This window comes from Patagioenas fasciata, chromosome W (assembly GCF_037038585.1).
Source record: "Patagioenas fasciata isolate bPatFas1 chromosome W, bPatFas1.hap1, whole genome shotgun sequence".
NCBI classification, from domain to species: Eukaryota; Metazoa; Chordata; class Aves; order Columbiformes; family Columbidae; genus Patagioenas; species Patagioenas fasciata.
The window spans coordinates 54,019,323-54,043,869 of record NC_092559.1 but is presented as its reverse complement, the minus strand read 5'-3'; the positions used below and the strand labels follow the sequence as shown (position 1 = coordinate 54,043,869).

Here is a 24,547-nt window from a genome sequence, read left to right as displayed (position 1 = left end):
TATTAGACTGAGGAAGATGATGGGGAAGACGGTCTCCATTTGTGCTAAATAAGCTTTCCAACAGGCAAATATATCTTCATTCACAGGGAACTACATGGCATAGAGTGGGAACTAATAGGCAGAAGCAGCACTTAGACCCCAGGGAGTGGGTGAGACATGCTTCCTCTGGGAGAACATGGGGGGCACGCCAAGCACTCCCAGCAAGACCGTTACTGGAGAGAGTCCAGCAGAGGGACACAAAGCTGATGAGGGGTCTGGAGCATCTTTCTTATGAGGAGAGACTGAGAGAGCTGGGGCTGCTCAGCCTGGAGAAGAGAAGCTGAGAGGGGATTTTATCAATGTTGATAAACATCTGCAGGGTGGGTGTCAAGAGGATGGACCAGACTCTGTTCAGTGGTGCCCAGCAACAGGATGAGGGACAATGGGCACAGACTGAAACACAGGAGGTTCCATCTGAATATGATGAGAACCTGTTCTGACGTGCCAGAGCCCTGGAACAGGCTGCCCAGAGAGGTTGTGGAGTCTCCTTCTCTGGAGACATTTAAAACCTGCCTGGATGTGACCCTGTGTGATCTGCTCTGGCTGAACCTGCTTTAGCAGGTGGGTTGGGCTGGGGGATCTCCAGAGGTCCCTTCCAACCCCAGCCAGTCTGTGATTCTGTGGCCAGGCCCTTCTGAGTGGAGGAACTGGGTTTAAAACACATCCGGCAGGGGGGGGGGGGTAGAGAGAACCAGTGTTCCTTGTCCTAGAGCCCAGTGTTGTATAAAGGCTCTATTCTGGAAAAGTACAATGTGAAGCATTTCTGTGGGAAGAGGATGGACAATGCTCCATGCAGTTATCTTTGCTAATTTGCCTCAGTGTCTGAAGCAGGAGGGGGATCACTGTGAAGCAAATAAATAAATACATAGCATGAACACTCAGGCTATACATGAAAAAGAAATTTTTTTACACTGAGGGTGGTGAGAGCCTGGACACATCCCAGACCAGGCTGGACAGGGCTCCGAGCAACCTGAGCTGGTGAAGATATCCCTGCTCATGGCAGGGGGGAACTGGGGGAGCTGGGAAGGTCCCTTCAACCCAAACTGTTCTGTGATTCTGTGATTCTCCCAGCAGAGAGAAAACATTTTTTTTTTTTTTAGTCTATTGACCAGATACTGTCTTGCAAAGTCCTTAATGCTGTTTGTTGTAGCATCATTAATACTTGCAACCTAAGTGCATCAGTGACATTTACACTTACGAGGCTTTAGTGTCTGACTACCTGCTTCAGATGTGGTTCAGGGCTTATGAATGACAGCAGCTCAGGCTGGATGAGTTTGTTTCAGTTGAGCTCACCCCATGGCCAATAGCATCTTTTCCTCACTTGGTGCAGAAGTGACACCGCTGTCAGTGTCCCCTGCCTTTGCTGCGGGAGGTACATAGCTGTCCCACCAGCAGCATGTCACCCGGCATGTGTCACAGGTCCTCCAAGGTGCCAAATGGTGAATTCACCACTCCCAGTGACTTTGCTGGAAACACTGGAGCTATCGTGGGAGTCAGTGACTTGCAGGACAGTCCCGTGCTTTTCCAAGCTATAGGCTATAAACACAATGCTGCCTCATGGATTTCCTTTTTCCTTATTTTTTACCTAAACCTTTCCTCCTTGCCCTTCTGCCTCTTTAGTAATGCATCCTTTTTCATTTCTATTTTTCATTTGTGGATTGGGTAAATGGGCAATGATTAAAGGGATGGCTGGGTCTTGGGAATTTTCACCTCTGTTTCATCTTTGTCTCCAGTGCTAGGGGCTGAAGCCAGCTCTCCCCTGCTGTGACGTTCCCACGTTAGAACATGTGCTGTTTGACATCCGAACTGCAGTTCTTTGACTTGGCAGCAGAGCCAAAAGTGCACAGGAAAGATAAAAATACCTGTTAATTTAGATTTTTGCCATTCTTGAGGCACATGCAAGGTACTGAAATCCAGTGTTAGGTGACAGGTAAGGATGAGGCTGATGGCCATTGCTCTCCCCCTTCTTCCAGAGAGGTAGGAGTGGTATGTAACATGCTGAGTGTTGCATGGGGATGTATTCCTGCCTCTGGCTATTGTGTGGAACATACACATTCATAGTCCCAGTCTCAAAGAAGCAAAGTAAAGAACGGATACTGCGAAATACAGTAAGAAAAAGGACTGTTGCAGAAGGATGAAAAAATTGGACTGATAGCTAGAGGGGACTCCTTCACCCCTGTAAAATTCTGTGACCAGTAATAAGTCCTGTGGTGTTGCCTCCACAGAGAGAGATTTCAGTTAAATTTGGGAAATTTACATCCACCCAGGGCTTTGGCCTGGTGCAACCAGGTGAGTTCGTAATCCAGTTGTATTTGGAGCAGCTTTCAAAATGCACAAGTTGCTCATCTCCAGCTCAACAAGCCGAGGATGCAGGAGATGTGCCAGTGCAATGGATTTCAGCTGTTCTTTAAAAAGGTTGAATGTCCAGGTGAATGGCTGAGTTGGAAGGAGAGCCCAAGCCTTTGGTGAGAGACCAGATGAAGGTTCATGTTACATTAACTTTATCTCCCTTCTGGAGGCTGAGGAAATGTTTTCACAGGTTTGTCACTGATTATGAAGTGCTTTAAATACATAGTTTCTTCTACAAAACCCATGAAAATATATTTGTTGCCTTGAAGACTATGCAAACACATTTCCAAATAGTCATATTTTTTCAAGATTGCTGAGCTATTTTTTTTTTCTGACAGTAATCAGTTTACTTCTTTATTAGGAATTTATGATGTTCTTCTAGGCATGGCCTTCTTTTCAGTCTCAAGGTTTGTGCCTCTCACTGGATCACAGAATTGGGATTTGGCAAAGCTGAGGTGGTGAAAACCTCAGGGAGAGCTGAAGGAAATATTTCTTAGAGCAGTGTTTGACAGCATAGAACCATTCCCAGTTGATAGCAGGTTGTTTTGGGAAGCTCTTGGTCTTTTTTTCAGTCACATACTATAGTCCTTTTCTCCCTTCTATGGGTTTCTCTCTTCCCCGCTTTGATTCACCTCTGCATGTGCTTAAATGGCAAAATTCAGAAGCTTCTGGCTTTTAGATGCTTCTGGCCTTTGGAGGCACTTTTGAAGAAACCTGAGGATGTTTTCTGGACACTCTCACTTCCTACAGTTTCCCTGGGAGGTGTGAGCTCTTAGTACTTCTCCAGAACAGATCAAACTTTGGATCCCCCCAAATTTTGATATTAACTATAAACATGAACTACTAAGAAAACTAACAAGGCTTTTCCTACTTAAGGATTATTTATTCAGAACTGAAGAGACATCGGGTCAAACATGAATGTTGATATTATTTTAAAATGACACAAAACCAAAACATTATATTTCCAATGATGGTTTAAATAAAGTTCTCCCAGGAATCTTGTATTTTTCTTTCATATTGAAAATTCAAAAGATAACTTGGAGTTACAGCCTTATGAATTCTGCAATTTTAAAGGATCCGTCAAAATAACTTGCTCTAGTCTTTGTCATAATACCTATTCCTCCAGGTTGTCTACTAGTATTTCTTCATCATGCTCACAACTGCTGTGTGTGAGTATGAGCAGTTATTAGGTGTTAGGTTTTAATACAGACTTCTAATGATAAATACAAAGCTTGGTTTAAACCCCAAAATCTTTTTTGTCATTTCAATACAGTCTCGTTCAACTCCCTGGACAATCTGGGCTTTCTCTGGCCCCTAAACATAAGCAACTACCATTGTGTTTTGTTTCCCTTTCACTGCAGTCTGATGGTTAAGGCGAGGGAATTTAATGAAAAAAACCCAAACATTTATGTCCATATTTTAATTAAGAATAGCACTGACACTTGCGATGTGTCTGAGCATTCAAATCCCTTCGTTGTCAAAACCATCTCATTTTTTTTGAGAATAAAATTTGACTATACCAAAAGAGTAAATCCCAACAAAAAGCTCAGTTGTGTAGAGCTATCCAAGTCTCCACAGACAAGATGCAACCTCCAGAACTTTGTTTTCTACCTCAGAGCAAAATTTAAGGAACTGGTTTTTAAACTCTCAGCACATCCAGGCACCCAGTGGATGGGAACAGTGTTCCTCAAGTGATCAGAGCTTTTCCCCTGACTTTCAGCTACGTGCTGACTGCTAGTAAAGGGAGCTAGTCCTTGTTGGTACCTACAAGATAGATGATCTCTAGTAGGGATAGAAAAACTGGACATGGGTGACAGTTCTACAATCAACAACCACATCTATGTTTTCCTGTGAAATTATAACCTGCCTATGGGCCAGACTAAGTGTAGACTTAAGTTAGGCAGAAATCATAAATGACAGTTTTAAGCAAATTTCTGTTGATGTGTAAGACAAGTATTCTAGTCTAAAGCTTTTTTTATAATCTTTTTTCCTGTTCTTCGGGTATTTTGAGTTTTATGAAGGGCCTTTGGAATACAACTCTACCAAATGCCTGGAATTACGGCAGGACATCATTGTGGTGAAGGTTTTATCTATGTAAGTATGAATGAATGTTTGATAAAAAGCTACTTTTCAGGCAGGATGAAAATTATAACCTACAATAAGATTGCCAAAGATGCAAGGCTCAAAGATCCCATCAGTAGGGATGTCATCAGAGGTTCCTGAGGTTCTTTTTTATGCTCAAGTAGTGATATTTGAATTTCATCTAAGGTCCATTTGAAAAAAATGGAGGCTTTTCATATAGATGGAGGCATTTTGGTCAGTGTTTGGAATTAAATACAGTGTATGTAATATTATTTGCAATATTATATTCCAAGTCCTCTCCTCACGGTAACTGAAGAGTAATAACAACCAAACTGACTCATAGCAAGTGTCCATCTAGCTTAAGGCTCTATCATTGACAGTGGTCAGTAGTGAAAGGCAAGAAATGAAGGAAAAAGGTTATTCCTTCCTGATAACAAATACTGGTGTGGGCACTTGGTGAGTGGTGGATGGTCACTAAGACTACAGTAATCAGAGTGGACAATAGACCTCTCTGTTAATTTGTTTAGATCTTTTCTGAGCCCATTGGTATTTTTGACCTCCTCAATTAGATGTGAGTTTCACAAGTTAATAACACTCAGTGAAAAGTAGGAAAACGTGATTCTGAGAAACAATAGACTTTCTTTTGTGATCCTGTATGCACATCAGTGAGCTAATGGGTTGAATGAGATGTATCCATGAAGTCATAGAGATGGAATCAGGCAAAAAGGTGGGGCAAACTCAAAAGACAGAGCAAAGCAGGATTTTTTGTGTTGCCCTTTTACATTTTCAGCGTTGCACTGAATTTAGGTGCTTAGATTGTGCCTAATCCCTTACAGTATCTAAAACCAGTGGTTTAGTGATCTTACTGACAATCCGCAAGGCTTATTAAGGTCTGTAAAGTGCACTGAGAATCTCAAATGAAAGTGCAGCTGTACAAGTGCATACCATTAAGCAACCAAGCCTAGAGCAAATACAATTTTTTACTGTAGACCTGCATTAATTCTGAGCATGTCTCCACTGCTCACTTTGTGCACAAAACAGTGTGGGTTATGTCCTCGTGTCCTGCATTTGGTACTGCGTGAAGGATACACGAGTAACAACTTTGCACTGCTTGCTGACTTGCAGTGCTTAAAAATAAATAGAAGGGGTGAGAATGTGACACTTCTGACAATGTTCTGCTGAAGATGGGGAGTTTTAAATTGCTTTTCTGCATACTTTGTCAGATGGTACAGAGAATTACTAATTTCTTTACATCTTATCCAATGGTATAAAGTGCATGACCTAATTCCTCCCTGTAACTTCCACAGCCTGGGAAATCCTAAGTTCTATTCACTTTAAATATATAATTATCTTAGAAATCTTTGCTTTATTCAAACATTCGAAGCCCTCAAGACTGAAAAGAACTCATTAAGACCTACCAATCTTGAAAAAAATCTCAGACTTCAACATTTCCTAAGCAAATTATGACATTGGTCCCTAGCTCTAGGTTGTCGCAAGGCCTTCATGATCTCCATTGTCCAAATACAGAAGAATATGTATGAACTCTAAGGTAGAAGTGGTTGGAATTGATTATGTCACCAAAAATGTGTCATCCTGTATCAGCCTAGTGGAAGTAAGAGTGTCATTTTTTGATATAACTAAAAGTAGATTAACAGAGAGGGAGGGAGAGATCCTTATGTAAAGAGCATTTCATGTCCTTTTACCATCACAGATGCTAATCCATACACATATGCTCTTGCAGTTTATTAAATGGATTTACCAACAGTGCTGTTCTGTATGATCTCATAGATCAAGATAACCTCCCCAAAATATAATGGTATCTGAAGAGAAAAAGAAGTAAAAATAATAAATTTTACACCAGATAGACTGGTTTGCCCTGTGAAAAGCCTACTGCATGGTACCCTGCCTGCAGCTGCTTTAAGAAACAAAGCCCTTGTAAGAAAATGAATTTTTATTTTCTTTCTTTTTATCTTTTAGGGTGAAACAAACAGAATTGTTTGAGAGATGGAAGAGCCTACAGATGTGCAAATGGGAGATGAATGTCACAGAAGCTAATTTATTCAAGTAAGAATGGTCCACATTAATAAGACTGAGTAAGATTTACCTTAGCTTGAGTTTCGCTTCCTGTAGAGAACTCAAACTTTCATATGGATAGCAGAAGTAAGCATCATAAAACTGTTACTGTTAGGATACCATCCTTTTGAAAACATGTGGACTTTTTTTCTACTTTACAAAAGTCAACAGCAAGAGGGAAAGAGAGCTCTTCTGGCATGTGGGACAGTCTTCCAGGAAGGGCAGAGAACTGGGTATGGGAAAGACTTTTCCAGGTATGATTCTGCTGAGGGTTTAGATTGTGGGGTGACAATCAAACCCTGGCAGATGTATTGTTAACCTCCTCTCCTCCCCCACTTCCCCCTTTTGCCCTTCCCTCTCCCCCCTTCCCACTAAGGACAGGCAATCGGGAGGAAAAGAAGGACAGAGAGAAGAGAGTTGGAAAAATTAAAAATGTTTTACTAATGCTACTAATAAGAATAGAGAAAACAATACAAAATATACAAAACCAATCTTGAAAGTCTCAGCAACTGCAGAGCCGGCACCCAAAGTCCTGGACTGGACTCTGCAGCCAACCGGAGCTGGATTCAGTCTCTCACTAGGCCTCAGTTTGCAGGGATAACCAGCAAGATCCTCTCCTAATGTCAGCCATAAGCAAAAGGGAAAAGAAGGGACGAGATCCTCATGATCTCCCACTTTTATAGGAAGTATTCACATGAATGGAATGTGATACACAGTTGGTCAGTTTCTTGGTCACCTGTTTCTTGTTGCCCCTCTCACGAGATGTCCGTCCATGCTTATCAATAACTTCGCATTCCATTGCTAGGTTTACCAAAACATGTATCTGGTTCTCCAGGAAAATGCAGCTAATATGAAGCTTTAGCTAACAGGCAAAATTCACTAAAAGAGAAACTTGGTTTTTAACAAAACCAGGACAGATTCCACCCCTTATAATATACCATTCACAGAATACTTAAACCTTATCAATACAATCTATCAATACAATCTAATTAATCACTACTACTATATATATATACACACACATATGTACATATATACACAGGAGTAATTTATCTTAATCAGTGGACCATCCTTTGAAAAGTTCATTAAGTTCATTTTGTCACAACAGTCTCCCAGGGCAGGAAAAAATGGTACAAGTGCATCTCATGACCAATGTTTGTGGGTTAAAGACATCAACTTCAAAGAAGTTGTCAGGCGCCACTCAAAGAAGCTAGCTCTGGTTTCATCATCACTGTCTTGATCTGAAAGACACTTATTAAACACTGTTAGTATGGCAATTCACATCAAGCATATTTTCACCTAAAATCAAATCCCCTTGAGGTACACACCGAACTTCTCCATCCTTAAGCATCATCCACCAGGTGCTGCCAGGTCCCTGGGCAAAAACAATCCCACGAATGGGCTTGCCTTTGCCTGAGGCAGGAGGAACCCAGACTGCCTTTCCTAACATATTTTTCATGTGTACTACAGGGACTTTATTTCCTTCCACAGTATGAAGAATTTCTGATTGGGCAGGCCCAGCTCGATTGGTTGATCCCCTAGTATTGACCAAACAAGTGGCTTTTGCTAAATGTGAATCACAGTTTTTAAAGGTTCCACCACCCAGTGCCTTTAGTGTAGTTTTTAACAAACCATTTTACCTTTCAATTTTCCCAGAGGCTGGTGCGTGATATGAAACATGATATACCCACTCAATACCATGTTCTTTGGCCCAATTGTCTATAATACCGTTTTTGAAATGAGTACCATTGTCTGATTCAATTCTTTCTGGCGTACTGTGTTGCCAAAACACTTGCTTTTCAAGGCCCAAGATAGTATTTCAGGCTGTAGCATGAGGTACGGCATATGTTTCCAACATTCCAGTGGTTGCTTCCGCCATTGTAAGTACATAACGCTTACCTTGACGTGTTTGTGGAAGTGTAATATAATCAATCTGCCAAGCTTCTCCATACTTATACTTTAACCATCGCCCCCCATACCATACAGGTTTTAACCGTTTCGCTTGTTTGATTTCGGCGCAAGTTTCACATTCATGAATAACCTGTGAAATAGTGTCCATAGTTAAATCCACCCCTCGATTGCGAGCCCATTTATATGTTGCATCTCTACCTTGATGCCCTAAAGCATCATGGGCCCACCGAGCTAGGAAAAGTTCACCTTTATGTTGCCAGTCCAAGTCCACCTCAGCTACTTTAATCTTAGCAGCTTGATCTGCTTGTTGGTTGTTTAGATGTTCCTCGGTGGCTTGACTTTTAGGCACATGAGCATCTACATGACGAACTTTCACAGGCAGGCTCTCTAGCTGAGCAGCAATGTCTTGCCACAGTGTGGCAGTCCAAATGGGTTTACCTCTGCGCTGCCAGTTGCTTTTCTTCCATTGCTGTAGCCACCCCCACAAGGCATTTGCTACCATCCATGGGTCAGTATAGAGATAAAGTACTGGCCACTTTTCTCGTTCAGCAATGTCCAAAGCCAGCTGGATGGCTTTCACTTCTGCAAATTGACTTGATTCACCTTGTCCTTCAGTGGCTTCTGTAACTTGTCGTGTGGGACTCCACACAGCAGCTTTCCACCTTCGATGTTTTCCTACAAGACGGCAGGATCCATCTGTGAACAGTGCATACTGCTTATCAGTCTCTGAAAGAGTATTATACGGTGGTGCTTCTTCAGCACGTGTTACTTCCTCCTCATCTGGAGACATCCCAAAGTCTTTGCTTTCTGGCCAGTCTGTAATCACTTCTAAGATCCCTGGGTGATTGGGACTTCCAATTCGAGCTCGTTGCATGATCAATTCAATTCATTGACTCCACGTAACATCGGTGGCATGATGTGTAGAGGGAACCATCCCTTTGAACATCCAGCTCAGCACCGGCAGTCGAGGTGCCAGGAGGAGCTGTGCTTCAGCACCAATCACCACTTCTGAAGCAGCTCGGACTCCTTCATATGCTGCTAGTATCTCTTTTTCAGTTGGAGTATAGTTGGCTTCAGATCCTTTGTATCCTCCACTCCAAACACCTAATGGTTGACCTCAGGTTTCTCCTGGTGCTTTCTGCCAGAGGCTCCAGCTAAGTCCATTATCTTCGGCTGCGGTGTAGAGCACATTTTTAACATCTAGTCCAGTTCGAACTGGTCCAAGGGCCACCGCATGAGTTATCTCACGCTTAATTTGTTCAAAGGCTTGTTGTTGTTCAGGGCCCCACTCAAATTGGTTCTTTTTACAAGTCACTCGATAGAGAGGGCTCACAATGTGGCTGTAGTCAGGAATATGCATTCTCCAAAAACCTACAACGCCCAAGAAAGTCTGTGTCTCCTTTTTATTAGTAGGTGGAGACATTGCTGCAATTTTGTTGACCACATCCATTGGGATCTGACAACAGCCATCTTGCCATTTTATTCCTAAGAACTGGATCTCTCGTGCAGGTCCCTTGACCTTGCTTCGTTTTATGGCAAAACCAGCATCCAAAAGAATCTGAATTATTCTCTCACCTTTCTCAAAGACTTCTTTCTCTGTGTTGCCCCATATGATGATGTCATCAATATATTGCAAGTGTTCTGGAGCTTTACCTTGCTCCAGTGTGATCTGGATCAGTCCATGGCAGATGGTAGGACTGTGTTTCCACCCCTGGGGCAAACAATTCCACGTGTACTGGACGCCCCTCCAGGTGAAAGCAAACTGCGGCCTGCACTCTGCTGCTACAGGAATAGAGAAAAATGCATTAGCAATGTCAATTGTAGCATACCACTTGGCTGCCTTTGACTCCAGTTCAAATTGCAGTTCTAGCATGTCAGGCACAGCAGCACTCAGTGGTGGTGTAACTTCATTCAGGCCACGATAGTCTAGATTTAGTCTCCACTTGTCACTAGACTTATGCACTGGCCAGATTGGGCTGTTAAAAGGTGAGCGAGTCTTACTGATCACACCCTGGCTTTCCAATTGACGGATCAGCTTCTGGATAGGAATCAAAGAGTCTCGATTGGTGCGATATTGCTGGCGATGCACCGTCGTGGTAGCAATTGGCACCTGCTGATCGTCAACCATCAGCAGTCCTACAACAGAAGGGTCATCTGAAAGACCAGGCAAATCAGACAGCTGTTCAATTTCCTCAGTGTCCACAGCTGCTATACCAAATGCCCACCTATACCCTTTTGGGTCCTTAAAATACCCTCTCCTGAGGTAGTCTATGCCAAGGATGCAGGGAGCATCTGGACCAGTCACAATGGGATGCTTTTGCCAGTTTTTTCCAGTTAGGCTCATTTCAGCCTCTACAACAGTCAGCTCCTGGGATCCCCCAGTCACTCCAACAATATTGATGGATTGCGTTCCTTTATAATTAGAAGGAATTATTGTGCACTGAGCACCAGTGTCCACTACAGCTTTGTACTCCTGGGGTTGTGTTGTACCAGGCCATTGTATTTGTACAGTCCAATAAACTCTGTTATCCCTTTCCTCCACCTGGTTGGAGGCAGGGCACCTCTAATTCCTGTTTTGCACAGTCTCTGGGTGTGAATTAGAGGTTCCTTCAAGAGCATCAGAATCTCTTCTGCCCCTTTTGTAAACTGGAGCAGCCACCTTCCTAGGAGTTTTTCCTTTTATCTCACGTACTCGTTCTTGAAGTTCTGAGGTAGGCCTTCCATGCCACTTATTCATGTTTTCTCCCTGCTCACGTAGGAAGAACCACAGTGAACCTCTTTTTGTGGGCTGCCTCTGTCCTCTCTCTTGAGATTGGAAATGCCTTCTCCTAATAGCTGAAACATAGATTTGTGCAGGTCGTGAATGGTACGAGTCTTCTCTGAGTTCTTTGATTTCTTGCAACAGCTTTTGAAACCGGTCATCAGATTTTTCACACAGTTTCTCCACAGCAGAGACACAAGCCCGTAGAGAACCAGCAAGGCTGTCCTCAAAGTTCCGGAGCTGCTCAATCACTTCAGTAATATTTTGTACACCTCCAGCTGACCAGACCATTCCTGCCAATGACTTAGCATATGCAGGTGGTGCACTTTGTACAAATCTGCGCCACAGAGGTTGTGTACAATTGATTCTGTCTGGGTCTGTCCCCTCTTGGCTGTTTGGTCCAAAATAGATGATCTCTCGCACAGCTAATTCTCTCAGGAACTGGATACCTCTCTCCATAGTATTCCATTTCCCTAGTGTGCATATACAATCTTCCTTGTAGGGAGATCTTACTTTCATAGCTGCCAGAAGTTGGGTCCAGAGGGTAGTTGCGCGTGGCGGGGAATAACATGCAGCCGACTCAGTGTGAGTGATAAAGCATGATTCAATTTATTAGCCCGAATAGCGCTCATTTATACAGTTCACACTAATTATGCCTACTAGTCAGTCTATGATTGGTTTAAGTCACTAATTAATCATTTACATAGTCCTCCTGCTTGAGATTTGCTAGTTGTGCACCCCCCTCATTCTTACGGCTCTCACCTCCTTAAAGTTGTTTATGATACTCCAGGGTCTCGGTGTCCCTGCTGTTCTGCTGCTGTCAGCATGACTAGCAGTTTCAGCCAAGGCCTGAGGCCTAGTCTTGCTAAGATACTATTTAGAATTGGCTCTGCCCGTACAAATGTTCCCATGATCCATGGCCTTTCTCATTTAGCCATTCTCCAACATGTAGTGGCGTTAGACTCTCTTGAAATTGCCCTATCAATGGTGGAATCTTTTGACAGAGATCCCAGCTGCCTGGCTTCACCACCTTCCAATTCAATTGTTTCTGCCCCATTGTCCCAGCATCGGAGCAGCCAGGTTAAAATATTTTCGCCTTCACGACGACTGAGGTCTTTTCGCAGATCTCTCAGCTCACCTGGAGAAAAGGACCGAGTGGTGGTCACTTCATCTCCTTCCTGTCCTGATGATGCCCCTTGGGTTGATGTTGGCCCTGTGCCATCACCTGCTGCACGGGTAGTCTTTCTAGTGACTTTCTTACAACCGGCAAGTGATGCTGATACGGGTTCACCATCATTGGATTCATTTCCAGAGTCTGAATGACTGTCACAGTGATTGCTGTGGTTACAGCAGCAACAGTGAGCAGTGTGTGAGGAAGGAGGGGCTGCCTTGTTAGCCTTTGAGGCTGGAGAAGTAATGTTATCTGCAGCGACCTTGGCAGAGGAGCTCTGCGGAGGAGATGTAGCTTCAGCCTGTGAAGCCGTGGTTGGGGGGGCAGTGGCTGCAGCGGCAGCTTTTGCTGTTTTGCTTTTTCTCCAGTGGCTAGGAGTGCTTTTTGCTAAAGCTTCCGAAGACGCACCGCAAATCTCAGGACTAAAAAGAGACGCAAACCTCCTATTGAACCTCATTTCTCTTAACAGTAACACAAACTGACACACATTCAGCAAACCAGATAACACCATCACAGTTCTATCAAAGCTCCAAGGATATTCAAAGCTCTCTAAAACATTTGCAAACTGTCCTAGAGAAAAAGCTAAAATATTGTTAGTCAGCCTTTCTAAAGATTCGCTTGACCAATTAGCAAACACAGAGTCATGCTGCTCTTTAATCTCTCCTGGAGGCTTTTCAAGGTAAAGCAGAAACGAGTAGAAATTCATTAGCGGCTGCAGTATAATGAAATAAACCAGTGCCAAACCACACAGTATCATCATAACCATAGTCCAGTTTCTTGTTGTTATTTAATGAATACTTCGAATCAGAAAGAAGGCCCAGCACAGATATGGGATCACTGAGCACAATGTAGAAAATAACTGATGTAACTTATGCCATAACATCTTTAAATCAATGTAATTCACTTTGCCTTAATACCACTAAATAATGTCCAAAGCAAACAGACGCGCAAGTATCAGAACTCTATGAGTTGGCACCGTGCCAAGAAAATCGAAAGGTACGTCAGAGCAGTAGAAAAGCCAAAAATCTCCATATTTACCCCTTTCTCTTGCCTCACGTTGGGCGCCAATTATCCGTCAAGGGTTTAGATTGGGGGGTGATAATAAAACCCTGGCAGATGTATTGTTAACCTCCTCCCCCCACTTCCCCATTTTGGCCCTCCCTCTCCCCCCTTCCCACTAAGAACAGACCATCGGGAGGGAAAGAAGGACAGAGAGAAGAGAGTTGGAAAAATTAAAAATGTTTTACTAATGCTATTAATAAGAATAGAGAAAACAATACAAAATATACAAAACCAATCTTGAAAGTCTCAGCAACTGCAGAGCCGGCACCCAAAGTCCTGGATTAGACTCTGCAGCCAACTGGAGCTGAATTCGGTCTGTCACTAGGCCTCAGTTCGCAGGGACGACTCACAAGGTCCTCTCCTAATGTTGACCATAAGCAAAAGGGAAAAGAAGGGACGAGATCCTCGTGATCTCCCACTTTTATATGAAGTATTCACGTGAATGGAATGTTATACACAGTTGGTCAGTTTCTTGGTCACCAGTTTCTCGGTCACCAGTTTCTCTTGCGAGATGTGAATCTGTCCTTATCAATAAGTTTGCATTCCAAAACATGTATCTGGTTCTCCAGGAAAATGCAACTAATATGAAGGCTTTAGCTGACAGGCAAATTCACTAAAAGAGAAACTTGTTTTTTAACAAAACCAGGACAGATTCCATCAGACTTATAAATAAAGCCAAGACTTAATGGTTACACCTAATACATCAACCTAAGTCTCTGGTGGTATAAAATGTTAATACCATGGGTGACACCACAAATTTAGCCTACAAAATACTGAAACTGCATTTTTCCTGTGGTATTATTATTTACTGTCTTACCTTGTTTATTAATTCCTCTTTTTTTAATGGCTTCTCAGCCATCACTCCCTGCCTATCTAGATATTTTTTCTGGTCTTTGCAGACATCTGCAGTCTGTTTCTGTTGTACTCTGTCTTTCTTCATGTGACTTCCTCTTCTTTGAAGGTCCTCCATGGCCCTTTCAAGATACAACTTTTGAAATTCATCTTGTGAAGGCAATAGTAGAATGAAGCCAAAACAATATTTGAATGTTGTATATTGGTATATTCGAGGGCCATATTTGTGTAGGTCTAGGGAAAACACCATATTTCAGAGTAACTGGAATCTAGACTGGTTAAGTCTGTAAGTCACTGGCATGGTTTGGAGCTCTGGTTTAGAATAAGGTCCCAAAATTTTCTCCCAAATTCTCTTACATGATTCCAGCAAATGGCCACCACGAGTTAATGAGAAAATGTGGGAATGCATGTGTTAAGTTAGTCATTAACATCTTTAAAAACAACTAATTGTTAGTCCCAGACTCATAGCAGTTTTTCCAACATGAACTCCACACATAAGTTTTTTTAGGGCTTTTTTGTTCTTTTTTTTTTTTTTTTTTCCTGGAAATTACTCGATGACAATTATCAGAGCCTGTTTTGAAGACGAGTCATTTGGGATTAGAACCTACTATCTTAAAGACTACTTGGAGTAAGAGAACTAATCATACAATCATTTTGGTTGGAGGAGACCCTTAAGATCATCGAGTCCAACCATAACCTAAATCTAGCACTAAACCATGTCTCTGGTTGTACCCGCCTGACTGAAATATCACTGCTTAAAAACCTCCCACTGGCACTTAGATGTAATCTAACCTTTGTTAACTGCTTCTAGGAACAATAATCATGCTAGTAATGAAAAAAAGAAAAAAAAAAGTCTGTTTCATTTTTGCCTTATGGGACAGAGACTTCAGTGTGTGAGTGTGTGGGAAAACTGTGGTCTCATAAAAGCAGAGCAAAGTCTCTGAGTTTGGACATAGACTAGCGGGAGGTTAAAATGAGGTGGCCTGACAACACTGAGTTGTGGGATTTTAAGCTTTGCCAGTTCTGGGCCATCAGGTGAGACAGGGAAAATCTAGCAAAAGTTAAACGGCAGCTGCTTAGGCAGCAGGGAGGGAGGAAGTACAAAAATCACGCTAGCTTTTGTATCTGGAGACTGAGGAAAACAATTTCCTTGTCCATCTTCCTCCATCCGATACCAGATGTTTTTATTAAGGAACCTACCTCTGCAAAAACAGTTGGACATTAGATGAAAAAACAATGCTTTCCATTCCTTAATACAGAACTAATGAAGAGCTTTTTTCATATCTCAATTGAATCCCTCTACCTGCTTGTAGTTATTTAATGATTTTGCTATTAGAAATCATTCATTGACTTATTCAGTCTCAATTGCTGCCTTGGTCTGATCATTATCCTGTGTCATTCTGCATGGGTCAAGTATATAACAGTAATTGGATATCACTGAAATATTTGCATAATTCTGTACCATTGGCCTTCTTGGCCACAAGGGGACATTGCTGGCTCATGGTCAACCTGTTGTCCACCAGGACTCCCAGGTCCTTCTTTGCAAAGCTGCTTTCCAGCAGGTCAATCCCTCACCTGTGCTGGTGCCTGGGATTATTCCTCCCCAGGTACAGGACCCTACACTTGCCTTTGTTGAATTTCATCAACAAACTTAATTTTGCTAGGAGTGTCCATTACTGCTGTTGCATTTAACCAGGTGTGCTCTGAGGATGTTTTTCAGGCTCTGTCCCCTGCCTAAGTACCTTTGGGGTTCACTGGGCAGCACCTACACAGCCAATGCCACCCTCTGTCCAGGAGCAAGGCTGTAGCATGGCAAATGTAGGAGATAAAGGGATGAGAGCATTGGAGCAGACTGTAAAGGCAAGAATCTTGTGCTGAGCACAGAGTCCTGGTTTCTGATCTCCCTGAAAGGGACTGCCAAGGCATTTTCTGTTAAGAAATTGCTGGATAAAGCACAGACAACTCTGTATTGCTTCTCTCTTAGCTGCTGCTTTTCTCAAACAGGTGTAATTGCCTCTCCTTTTGCCTCATGGCTTATGAATGCCATGGAAAGATCCTGGGAATAATCAGCTAGAAATGTCATGCCACTAATTGCATCTCTCTGTAGTTTGCAGTATGAAATTCTTGATAAAATATGTATGTACTGAAACAAGCTTATATAAGCTCATCTCTACATAGTCATAAGGTGTAGTGTGGCTCAGTTCTGCATCACAACCCTCTCACACTCATGGCCCAATTCTCTTCTTGGAGACGTGATTTTTGCTCTCTGGCTTTGGCAACAGCTGCTTGTCTGCATATGAAGACAGAATATTGCCCAAAGATTACAGAAAGATACACCCTACACACATCCAGAAAGGTGCCTGACAAAACACTTTAGTAGTATGAGTGCTAATTAATAATCACAAATACTATGAGTACAATTAGTAGCAGCAAGCACCAACATTTGGGCTAGGTTCTGATAAATAGGTGTAATGTGCTTTCTGAGAGAGTTCCTGGACTTCAGTAGCTGCTCTGGAACTGTGCTCAGATGTCTCAAAAGCAGGACATTGGGACTGAGGAGCAAATAGTTTGCAGACAGCTCAGAAGACAACACCTGGAATATGCGGTTCATGCCCTCATGTGGCAATCAGAAAGGAAAGCAAGTTTCTAAAATGATTCTTCCATTATTAAGTCTGGACAAAAAGAGATTAATGCTTTTCTCTCTCAGAGTTAGCTGTCTATAACATCTCTAATTGCACAGAAAACAATCCTATACATTTATGTACGCCATGGGAATATCGCAGGCAAGAACGAGTGTCAAGTTCCTATGATTAGTGCATCTGCAGCAAGATGCAACTGCACAAAAAAAAAAAAGGAAAAAGTAAAAAAGAGACTTGTTGCCTCCATATTTCGGGATATTTAACTGTTTTGTTGCCGTGATGTTGCAGGATATGCTGTACCACCGCTCCCAGTTTAAGAAATGTGCAGTGGTTGGGAACGGAGGAATTCTGAAGAACAGCAGATGTGGTCGGGAGATTGGCAGTGCAGACTTTGTGTTTCGGTAATCACAACGCCATTTTTCTTTTTGCCTATTTTAATGACAAATTAAGGAATGTAAAACTATTCTCTTTCCCATGGAAACATGGGACTTGCCACACTAGTCATATCAAGCCTGCTTTTTGCACAGGAAGTGATATTTCAAAAAAAACCCCACCTCATTGTATAATATTTATTTTAAAATTATGCTTTTAGGAGTTATTTCTCCCTGACTCCATGTGGGTAATCACTGACTTACTGACAAAGTTCGATGTCCTCAGGTTGTGGATTTATCCTTCCATGGATGTTACCTCAGGAGCAGTGTCCTGTGAAGGTAGCCATGATTTTCTGGGGCAGTTCTGAACCAGAGGTAGAACCTCTATTACAAGACAAGCAGCTTGACAAGATATTAATAACTGTCCGCTGTGCAGCTCACACCCCTTGGAGGGATGTTTCTGAATTGGTGCAAATCTCCAAATCTCTGTTTCTGGATAATGGGAGTTGCAGTCATCAGCACTGTAGACTCCAGGGTGTGCAGAGACACCCATATGACTTTGAAGATTGGGTGTCTTCATATTTTGCTCCCCGCCATATGTGGAGTTATCCAGGTTTTGTATAGACTGGGATGTTCCACAACTTGCGTCTGTGAATAATGGAATTTATCATCACTTTTACCATCCTTAATATATATGAGAAAGATTTTTTTTTATTATTCATATGCATGACTAATCCCTCTCTAAATCCTGTTAAGCACTTTTCCTGGGTCATGGAATATGACAGCTAGCTCAGAGATTCATGACCTGTTCTGCAGAAAAGAAAAAGCTTTTTACTTCTGTTGTCCTATTTTCTGATCTTGGTTATGTTGCTGTCAATTTAGAACAAGTCTGCATAAATCAATTAGTTTTTCTGATGTCATACCAGCAAAAATAAGATCAGATTTTGGCTCATTGAATTTGGTATCAAATGAGAAATAAAATTTTACTTGTCCTACCTTCACTATCCATTATTTTCAGACCCCTTATGTTTTCCTCTTGTGACCACTTTATAGAAAAATATTACCTTGTTTTAACCTGTGAAACAGTCCAGGCTTCACATAATTTGCTTCTTAAAAGCCAAGTGTACCCCATATAGATTAAATAGTTATAGTAGATTCCCTTCTATTATGCTGGATCACATCTATCAGTATGGTTGAAATGAAAGGTACATGTTATGCATGGAGGTGGCAAACTGGCCAGTGGAAGTAGAAATATGGGCAGCAAATGTCATAATTTATGTATGAGAACTTTCAGTGGAGGTCTCTTTTTACCACTTACTCTTCCTTGCCACAACCAATTCAAAAGGGCAGATCAGTATGTGACTTAGAAACTGGGTTGCTTTTGGTACCAGTAATTAATTAAAAAGAGGCTTAAATATAACTGAAATATGAATAAGTACATCAACATTTGTGCAAAAAACCCCACCCTGGTTCACTGTCTCCAAAATGTATGGGACCAGTGTTATACAAAAAGACCTGCTGGTGTTGAAGAGCTTAAGGTCCGCTGACATCAAATTGAAAGTAAAGTTTGTGTTTAAGGTCAGGTCTGAACACATCCACTTTCCACTCTGACACCAGTTCACCAAACTGTCAGGAATCACCATCTCGGTCATGAAGACAAAAATGATTCAAAATACTTCAAAAACTGCCAGTAGAGCACTGCTAACATTCAGTGATGCCTTCAGGACACCCGAGAAAATCTCTTATTGTCAGGGAACTTCTGGCCAGCTGCATGAAACCAAGCTTCTTCTATTTAATAAATTCTGATAACAATTAATTATAGTATGACAGAACATAGAAAATACCCACACATGAATTGCATTTACTAGTTGTTATTGTCTATCTCCATCTACTGGCCAGAGTGCAGATTTGTGATGAAACATGGGGTGCATTTAGAAATGGGACTACTCTCTTTGCAGGCATGAAGTTTAAAACTATGTCCTATGACAAAGCACAGTTTATGCAAATGTAATTTTTATAAGGAATTATCACTTTCAACAAATTCAGCCTTTTGTAATCTTGGTGGGAGTTTACTGTTTAAAAATATTGAAACTGGATATTTGAAAACCCTTTTGATGAGTACAGTGCCCAGTGCTAGGTGGAACTGAGAATGCTAGAGGACTTCCAAAGGATGTTGCATGACCTGGAAAAGTGCTGGAAATAACATTGCCCATGAGAAGAACAAGGTGGTTAAAAAAAGTTCTCTGACCTGATAAAAAGGGACTCTATGGAAGGTTGATATGAACCTCCTGAGTCTGAGAAAAGACTTTGAAAGATTTTTGTCTGTTCCTCTGCTCCCTCACTCACGCTCTCCCTGTCACTGAGAAGTTATGACAGCAGCTGAACAGTATGTAGTATTGTGAAAACACTGAGCATCACCCTAAATAAATTTATGGGTTTCTCCTGTTTAGTCCTGATCTTCAAATGTTTGGGAATTAGGCACAGCAGTATTTTTTGAGATGTGGGGATCTCAACAGTGATGGCTTTTATTGCAGCTTATAGATCACTTCAAAAAGATACCTAACGCTAGCTTAAACTGAGTGTAAGACTAATTGCAAGGCCACTTATCTTGCCTCAACACATGCTGAAGCTTTTTTTAAGCTGGGTTTTCTATTGGAAGTAAAGCTTATGTGATCGCTTGTGTGTATGTGTGTGTTTTTCAGTAACTTCAGCATCTCTTGAGGAATGCTCTCAATTTTTTTGAGATGGTGAATCTAGGTCACAGAATCCCAGAATGTCAGGGATTGGAAGGGCCCTGGAAAGCTCATCCAGTGCAATCCCCCCATGGAGCAGGAACACCCAGATGAGGTTCCACAGGAAGGTGTCCAGGCGGGTTTGAATGTCTGCAGAGAAGGAGACTCCACAATCTCCCTGGGCAGCCTGGGCCAGTGTTCTGTCACCCTCACTGAGAAGAAGTTTCTTCTCAAATTTAAGTGGAACCTCCTGTGTTCCGGTTTTAAATTCTCAGTCTGTTTCTAGATTTGTTGCTTGGAAGAAATGCTTAAATCAATTCTACCTTTTAGTCCTGAAAAGGTGCAAGGAATTGTTTAACTTTCTTGCGAATTTCTTTCCTTTATAGATGCAATTTGCCTCCTATATCTGAGAAATACTTCACAGACGTTGGGGTAAAGACGGATGTCGTGACTGTCAATCCCAGTATAATTACTGAGAGGTCATTTCTTTTTTTTTTGTATTTTCATCTCCTATTGCTTTTCCAAATCTACCTTTCACTAAATTCTGTTACAGAGATTTTTTTTTTTTCCAATATTACTTTACACTGACACTATAAATCATACATTTCATTCTGAATTGAAGTTATTCAGTGTATGGAATCTGTAACAACTTATATAAATGTGTTAAACACTTACACCTGCACATTGATAACAGAAAGTAGGAAGCTGATGAGCTAAAATCATAACACCAGAGCCATCCTTTCCCTGGAAGTCCTGTACTGTGCTGGCAATCCCCAGGCAAATGTATTAGACACATTAGGGTGGAAGCCACTGGTCCCCACCCTAAATGCTTAAATAAAGTAACCCATATATTCAGACTTTTTTTTTTTTTAAGAAGCCAGGTAAATTTTGCAGTCAGATTTGACTGAGTGATTTTAATTTTAATTTTGTTGATACTTTAATGTCACCTTGCTGTCAGGTTGTCCCGTCCCAACAGATGGGATGAGGGATGAGTTAACTCTAGACGTGACACGCACCCTGACTCAACAGATGAGACCAGGTGTGAGTTATCTCTGGGTTAATTCTGCACGGTTATGTGAAGTGAATGACAGACAATCACCCTCGGGGTCCAATTCAGTTGTGAGTTTTACTAAAAGTACTTGTTGGATTATTGGTTACAGCAAATGGTGACTTGGCAAAAGCATAACAGAACTTATCAACACATTAACAGCGAAAGTCCTACTACAAGCAATGTATTGGCAACCATCAGTAGCTATAATATGAAATTTAACCAGAATCCAACAGCAGAGCTTAAAGATGGTGTTATCCTTATATGTTCAAAAGGGAAAGAAAGAAAGAGAGTGGTAGAGAGGGAAGAAAAACTAAGATATAAAGGAGAGAGAAAGAGAGTGTAGGAAACAATTCTTTTGCAAATATAATATGCTCAGGCAGGATCTCTTGGCAAAGCATATTTTAATAACGATTTTGCAAGACCGGGTGTTCTACCTAAAGGTAGGCACACCGAATAGGGTAAAAAGCCCCTGCTTATATCTCCCCAAAATCCTGGCCGCAATTTCCCTCCCCTGTTCCCCATTGGTTGGGTACTTCAGGGTTTACAGACTATCCCGACGCACACAATACCCTTCTCCTTATCAGTCTATTTAAGATATGGATTCCTGGTACTTTGGCTACGCTTCCCCCTAAATTAACTTATCAATACAGGTATCAGTATGTATACAGGTATCAGTATATATTCCAGGAAGAGACTGTGTATTACATTAAGGATTCATAGTCCGATGTCTCTCGGTCCTTCCCCCCTGCTAGGGTCAGGTGCCAGGTTCTCAGTTATGTAAAAACAACAGTTCTTCATTAAATGTTCCTTACAAGAGTAATATATATACACGGAAGGAGAGACAAAGAAATGGGGTATAGAAAAAAAAAGGAGAGAGAAGGAAAGAGCAAAGAGAAAGGAAGAAAGAAAAGAGTGAGGGATCCAATCTCTTACGGCCCCACAGTGTGGATGACAGGACTTGTATGATGATGTATGGCCTCGGTGTTCCACGGCGAGGATGCTGGGGTTCGCAGTTCAGGAGTGCAGCGTCCTCCGATGTCTGGTTCAGAGTCCTGAGGGTGGATTCCCTTCGGTGAGGCCAGTAGGCTGAGGGTCCTCAGGATGTTGGATTCCCTTGATGAGGCTGAGCTGGTATTCCCTTCGGTGAGGCTGGTAGGCTGGTATTCCCTAACCTGTGCTGTTTTTGGTGAGCTTTTTTATAGCTCCCAAAGTAAAGTCTGGGGTTGAAAGGGGTGATTGCGAAAGATGGACAAGTCTGGACAAGTCCTGCGCCACGTTGAAGGGTCTCAGCTTTTCCCCTTTGCCCAACTGGGTATATCAGAAGATGGGGCTATATACCCTCCAGCACATCCTCCACCTCTGGTATTGGTCAGTCGGCCTGATCTGTGGCTCATTAGCTTGTTGATATGTAGATCGCAGTTCCCCCTGCACTGAATGTGTCTTCTCCTGGCTGAACTAGTTTCGCCACAATGTTTTCAGCCCTGATCCTTATCAATACACAACACAGGTTTGGAACCATGGAGCTAATTACTGTTTTCTAGGAGGGGGAATGTGTTTATTTTCTCAAGCAACATAAAATAATTTGCTTGCATCATGAATTTCTTTTAAATGTTACAGTTAGACATTTTAGAAATTTTTTGCTCTGCTTTGGTATTTGCCACTTTTTTTTATACAGTTCTGCAGTGCACAGTGCACTATACAGCTGACCAAACCTTGGAAAAATGACATACTTCTCATAATGAAATGCAAAGTGAGACATGCTCAGAAATGTCTATGAAGTTTGTCGTCTGTTAAATGAATGTATTTCCAAAAGAGGGGAGAGTATCTATTTTTTTTATCCCCTGCGTTTTTGCCCTACATTTTATACTGATGCTTTAGCTAAAAATTAAGATATATGCCCTTTCTTAACTGAAATGTCATTTCAATTATCTCTGTATCAGAAATGTTTTAGTAAAAGCTCGTTGGAGGTATCCTGTCTACTGGGTCCAGACTAAGTCCATGCTGATCTGACCATTACCTTAATCCTTTTCCCTTTAGATTCCAGAAGCTGGAAAAATGGAGAAAACCCTTCTATGACATGCTCCAGGTCTACGAGAACGCTTCCGTGCTGCTGCCAGCTTTCTACAACACTCGCAACACAGACATCTCGATTCGAGTCAAATATGTCCTGGACGATTTTGAATCCCAGCAAGCTGTTTATTACTTTCATCCCCAATATCTCACCAATGTCTCGTGCTACTGGCTCGGCCAAGGGGTACGGGCCAAGCGGGTTAGCACCGGACTGATCCTGGTGACTGCTGCCCTGGAGCTCTGTGAAGAGGTTAATCTTTTTGGCTTTTGGGCCTTCCCCATGAACCCCTCAGGGATTTTTATAACTCACCACTACTATGACAATGTGAAACCTTGCCCTGGTTTTCATGCCATGCCCTCAGAAAACTTCAACTTCCTCCACATGCACAGCAAGGGGATTCTGCAGGTTCACACAGGGACCTGTAGCTGCTCTTGACGGGGACAGCTCTTCCTCTGACGCAAAAGTGTAACAGGAACTCGATGCCTGTGTATGATGTAAGAGGTTTTATTACACCCTGAGATTATGCAATAATTGTTTGATATAAATTTCCTCAAGGCATTGAATACCATAGGATCCAGGACACCAGCATCTTTCCTGCTATCAGAGTTGGGTCCATAATAGTGTAGGAGAAACAAGACTCCTGTGTCCCAGGGTATACTCTGCCCTGGAAAGCAAGTCAGATAAGTACATTTCAAATAGATTTAGGGATAAACAGAGCACATTAATATAATTATCATTTCACTACAAAGAAAAGCACCAAATGTTTAAGGAGAATCAGTGATAGAGAATTTTAGCATAGACTGACTTTACGTAGGTTTCTGAATCGAGTATGTTGGGGCATTGTTAGATTTTATTGAAAGTACTGTTCTTTGACATTTGGGTTTTTGAAAATACTCTTTAGCATTATAGTTTTAAGAGGAAGTATATAACTTGAGGTCTTTGTTCTGTAATGTCACAAAGTTTTCGTGAAAAATAGCAGATAGATGTGACAGGAATAAACAAGATTGCTTTATGAATTTTTTCAGCCGGGATAGAAGAGAATGTTAAAGTCCCGTTCACAGTAACAGGTAACTGTGTTGATCATGGTATGCAATTGTTTTAGAGCTTCTTTCTTCTTCCTTCTTGTGTCTTATATTTCTAGTCTCCTCTGCTGATCATGAGGTTTTTTTTTTTTTCCCATTGTCTGTAAAGCAATCCTAGCTAATGCATGAGCAATCTATGTAGTTCCTCCTACAGTGACCATCTCAGCTTCAGACAGGAGTCCTTGTTGAAGAAATATACTCCTTCACACTTCCGCAAACTTTTTTTGGGTTGAATAGCAAGGAGATTACATAATTCTATTTTCTGAGTTGATTTTTTTTGTTCGAGTATCACAACATTAAG

The 24,547-nt window shown here is 41.8% G+C and overlaps 1 protein-coding gene across 1 annotated transcript in view; it reads left to right on the top strand.

The window, feature by feature from the left end:
- Positions 1–24,318, top strand: part of LOC136114574 (alpha-2,8-sialyltransferase 8E-like) — a 66,739-nt gene extending 42,421 nt beyond the window's left edge. The window contains exons 2-5 of the mRNA XM_065859943.2: positions 6,448–6,534; positions 17,228–17,340; positions 20,429–20,521; positions 23,131–24,318. Coding sequence (XP_065716015.1) covers positions 17,231–17,340; positions 20,429–20,521; positions 23,131–23,599 — 672 coding nt within the window. The 5' untranslated portion in view covers positions 6,448–6,534; positions 17,228–17,230 and the 3' untranslated portion in view covers positions 23,600–24,318. The remainder of the gene's footprint in view (positions 1–6,447; positions 6,535–17,227; positions 17,341–20,428; positions 20,522–23,130) is intronic.
- Positions 24,319–24,547: the final 229 nt, after the last annotated feature.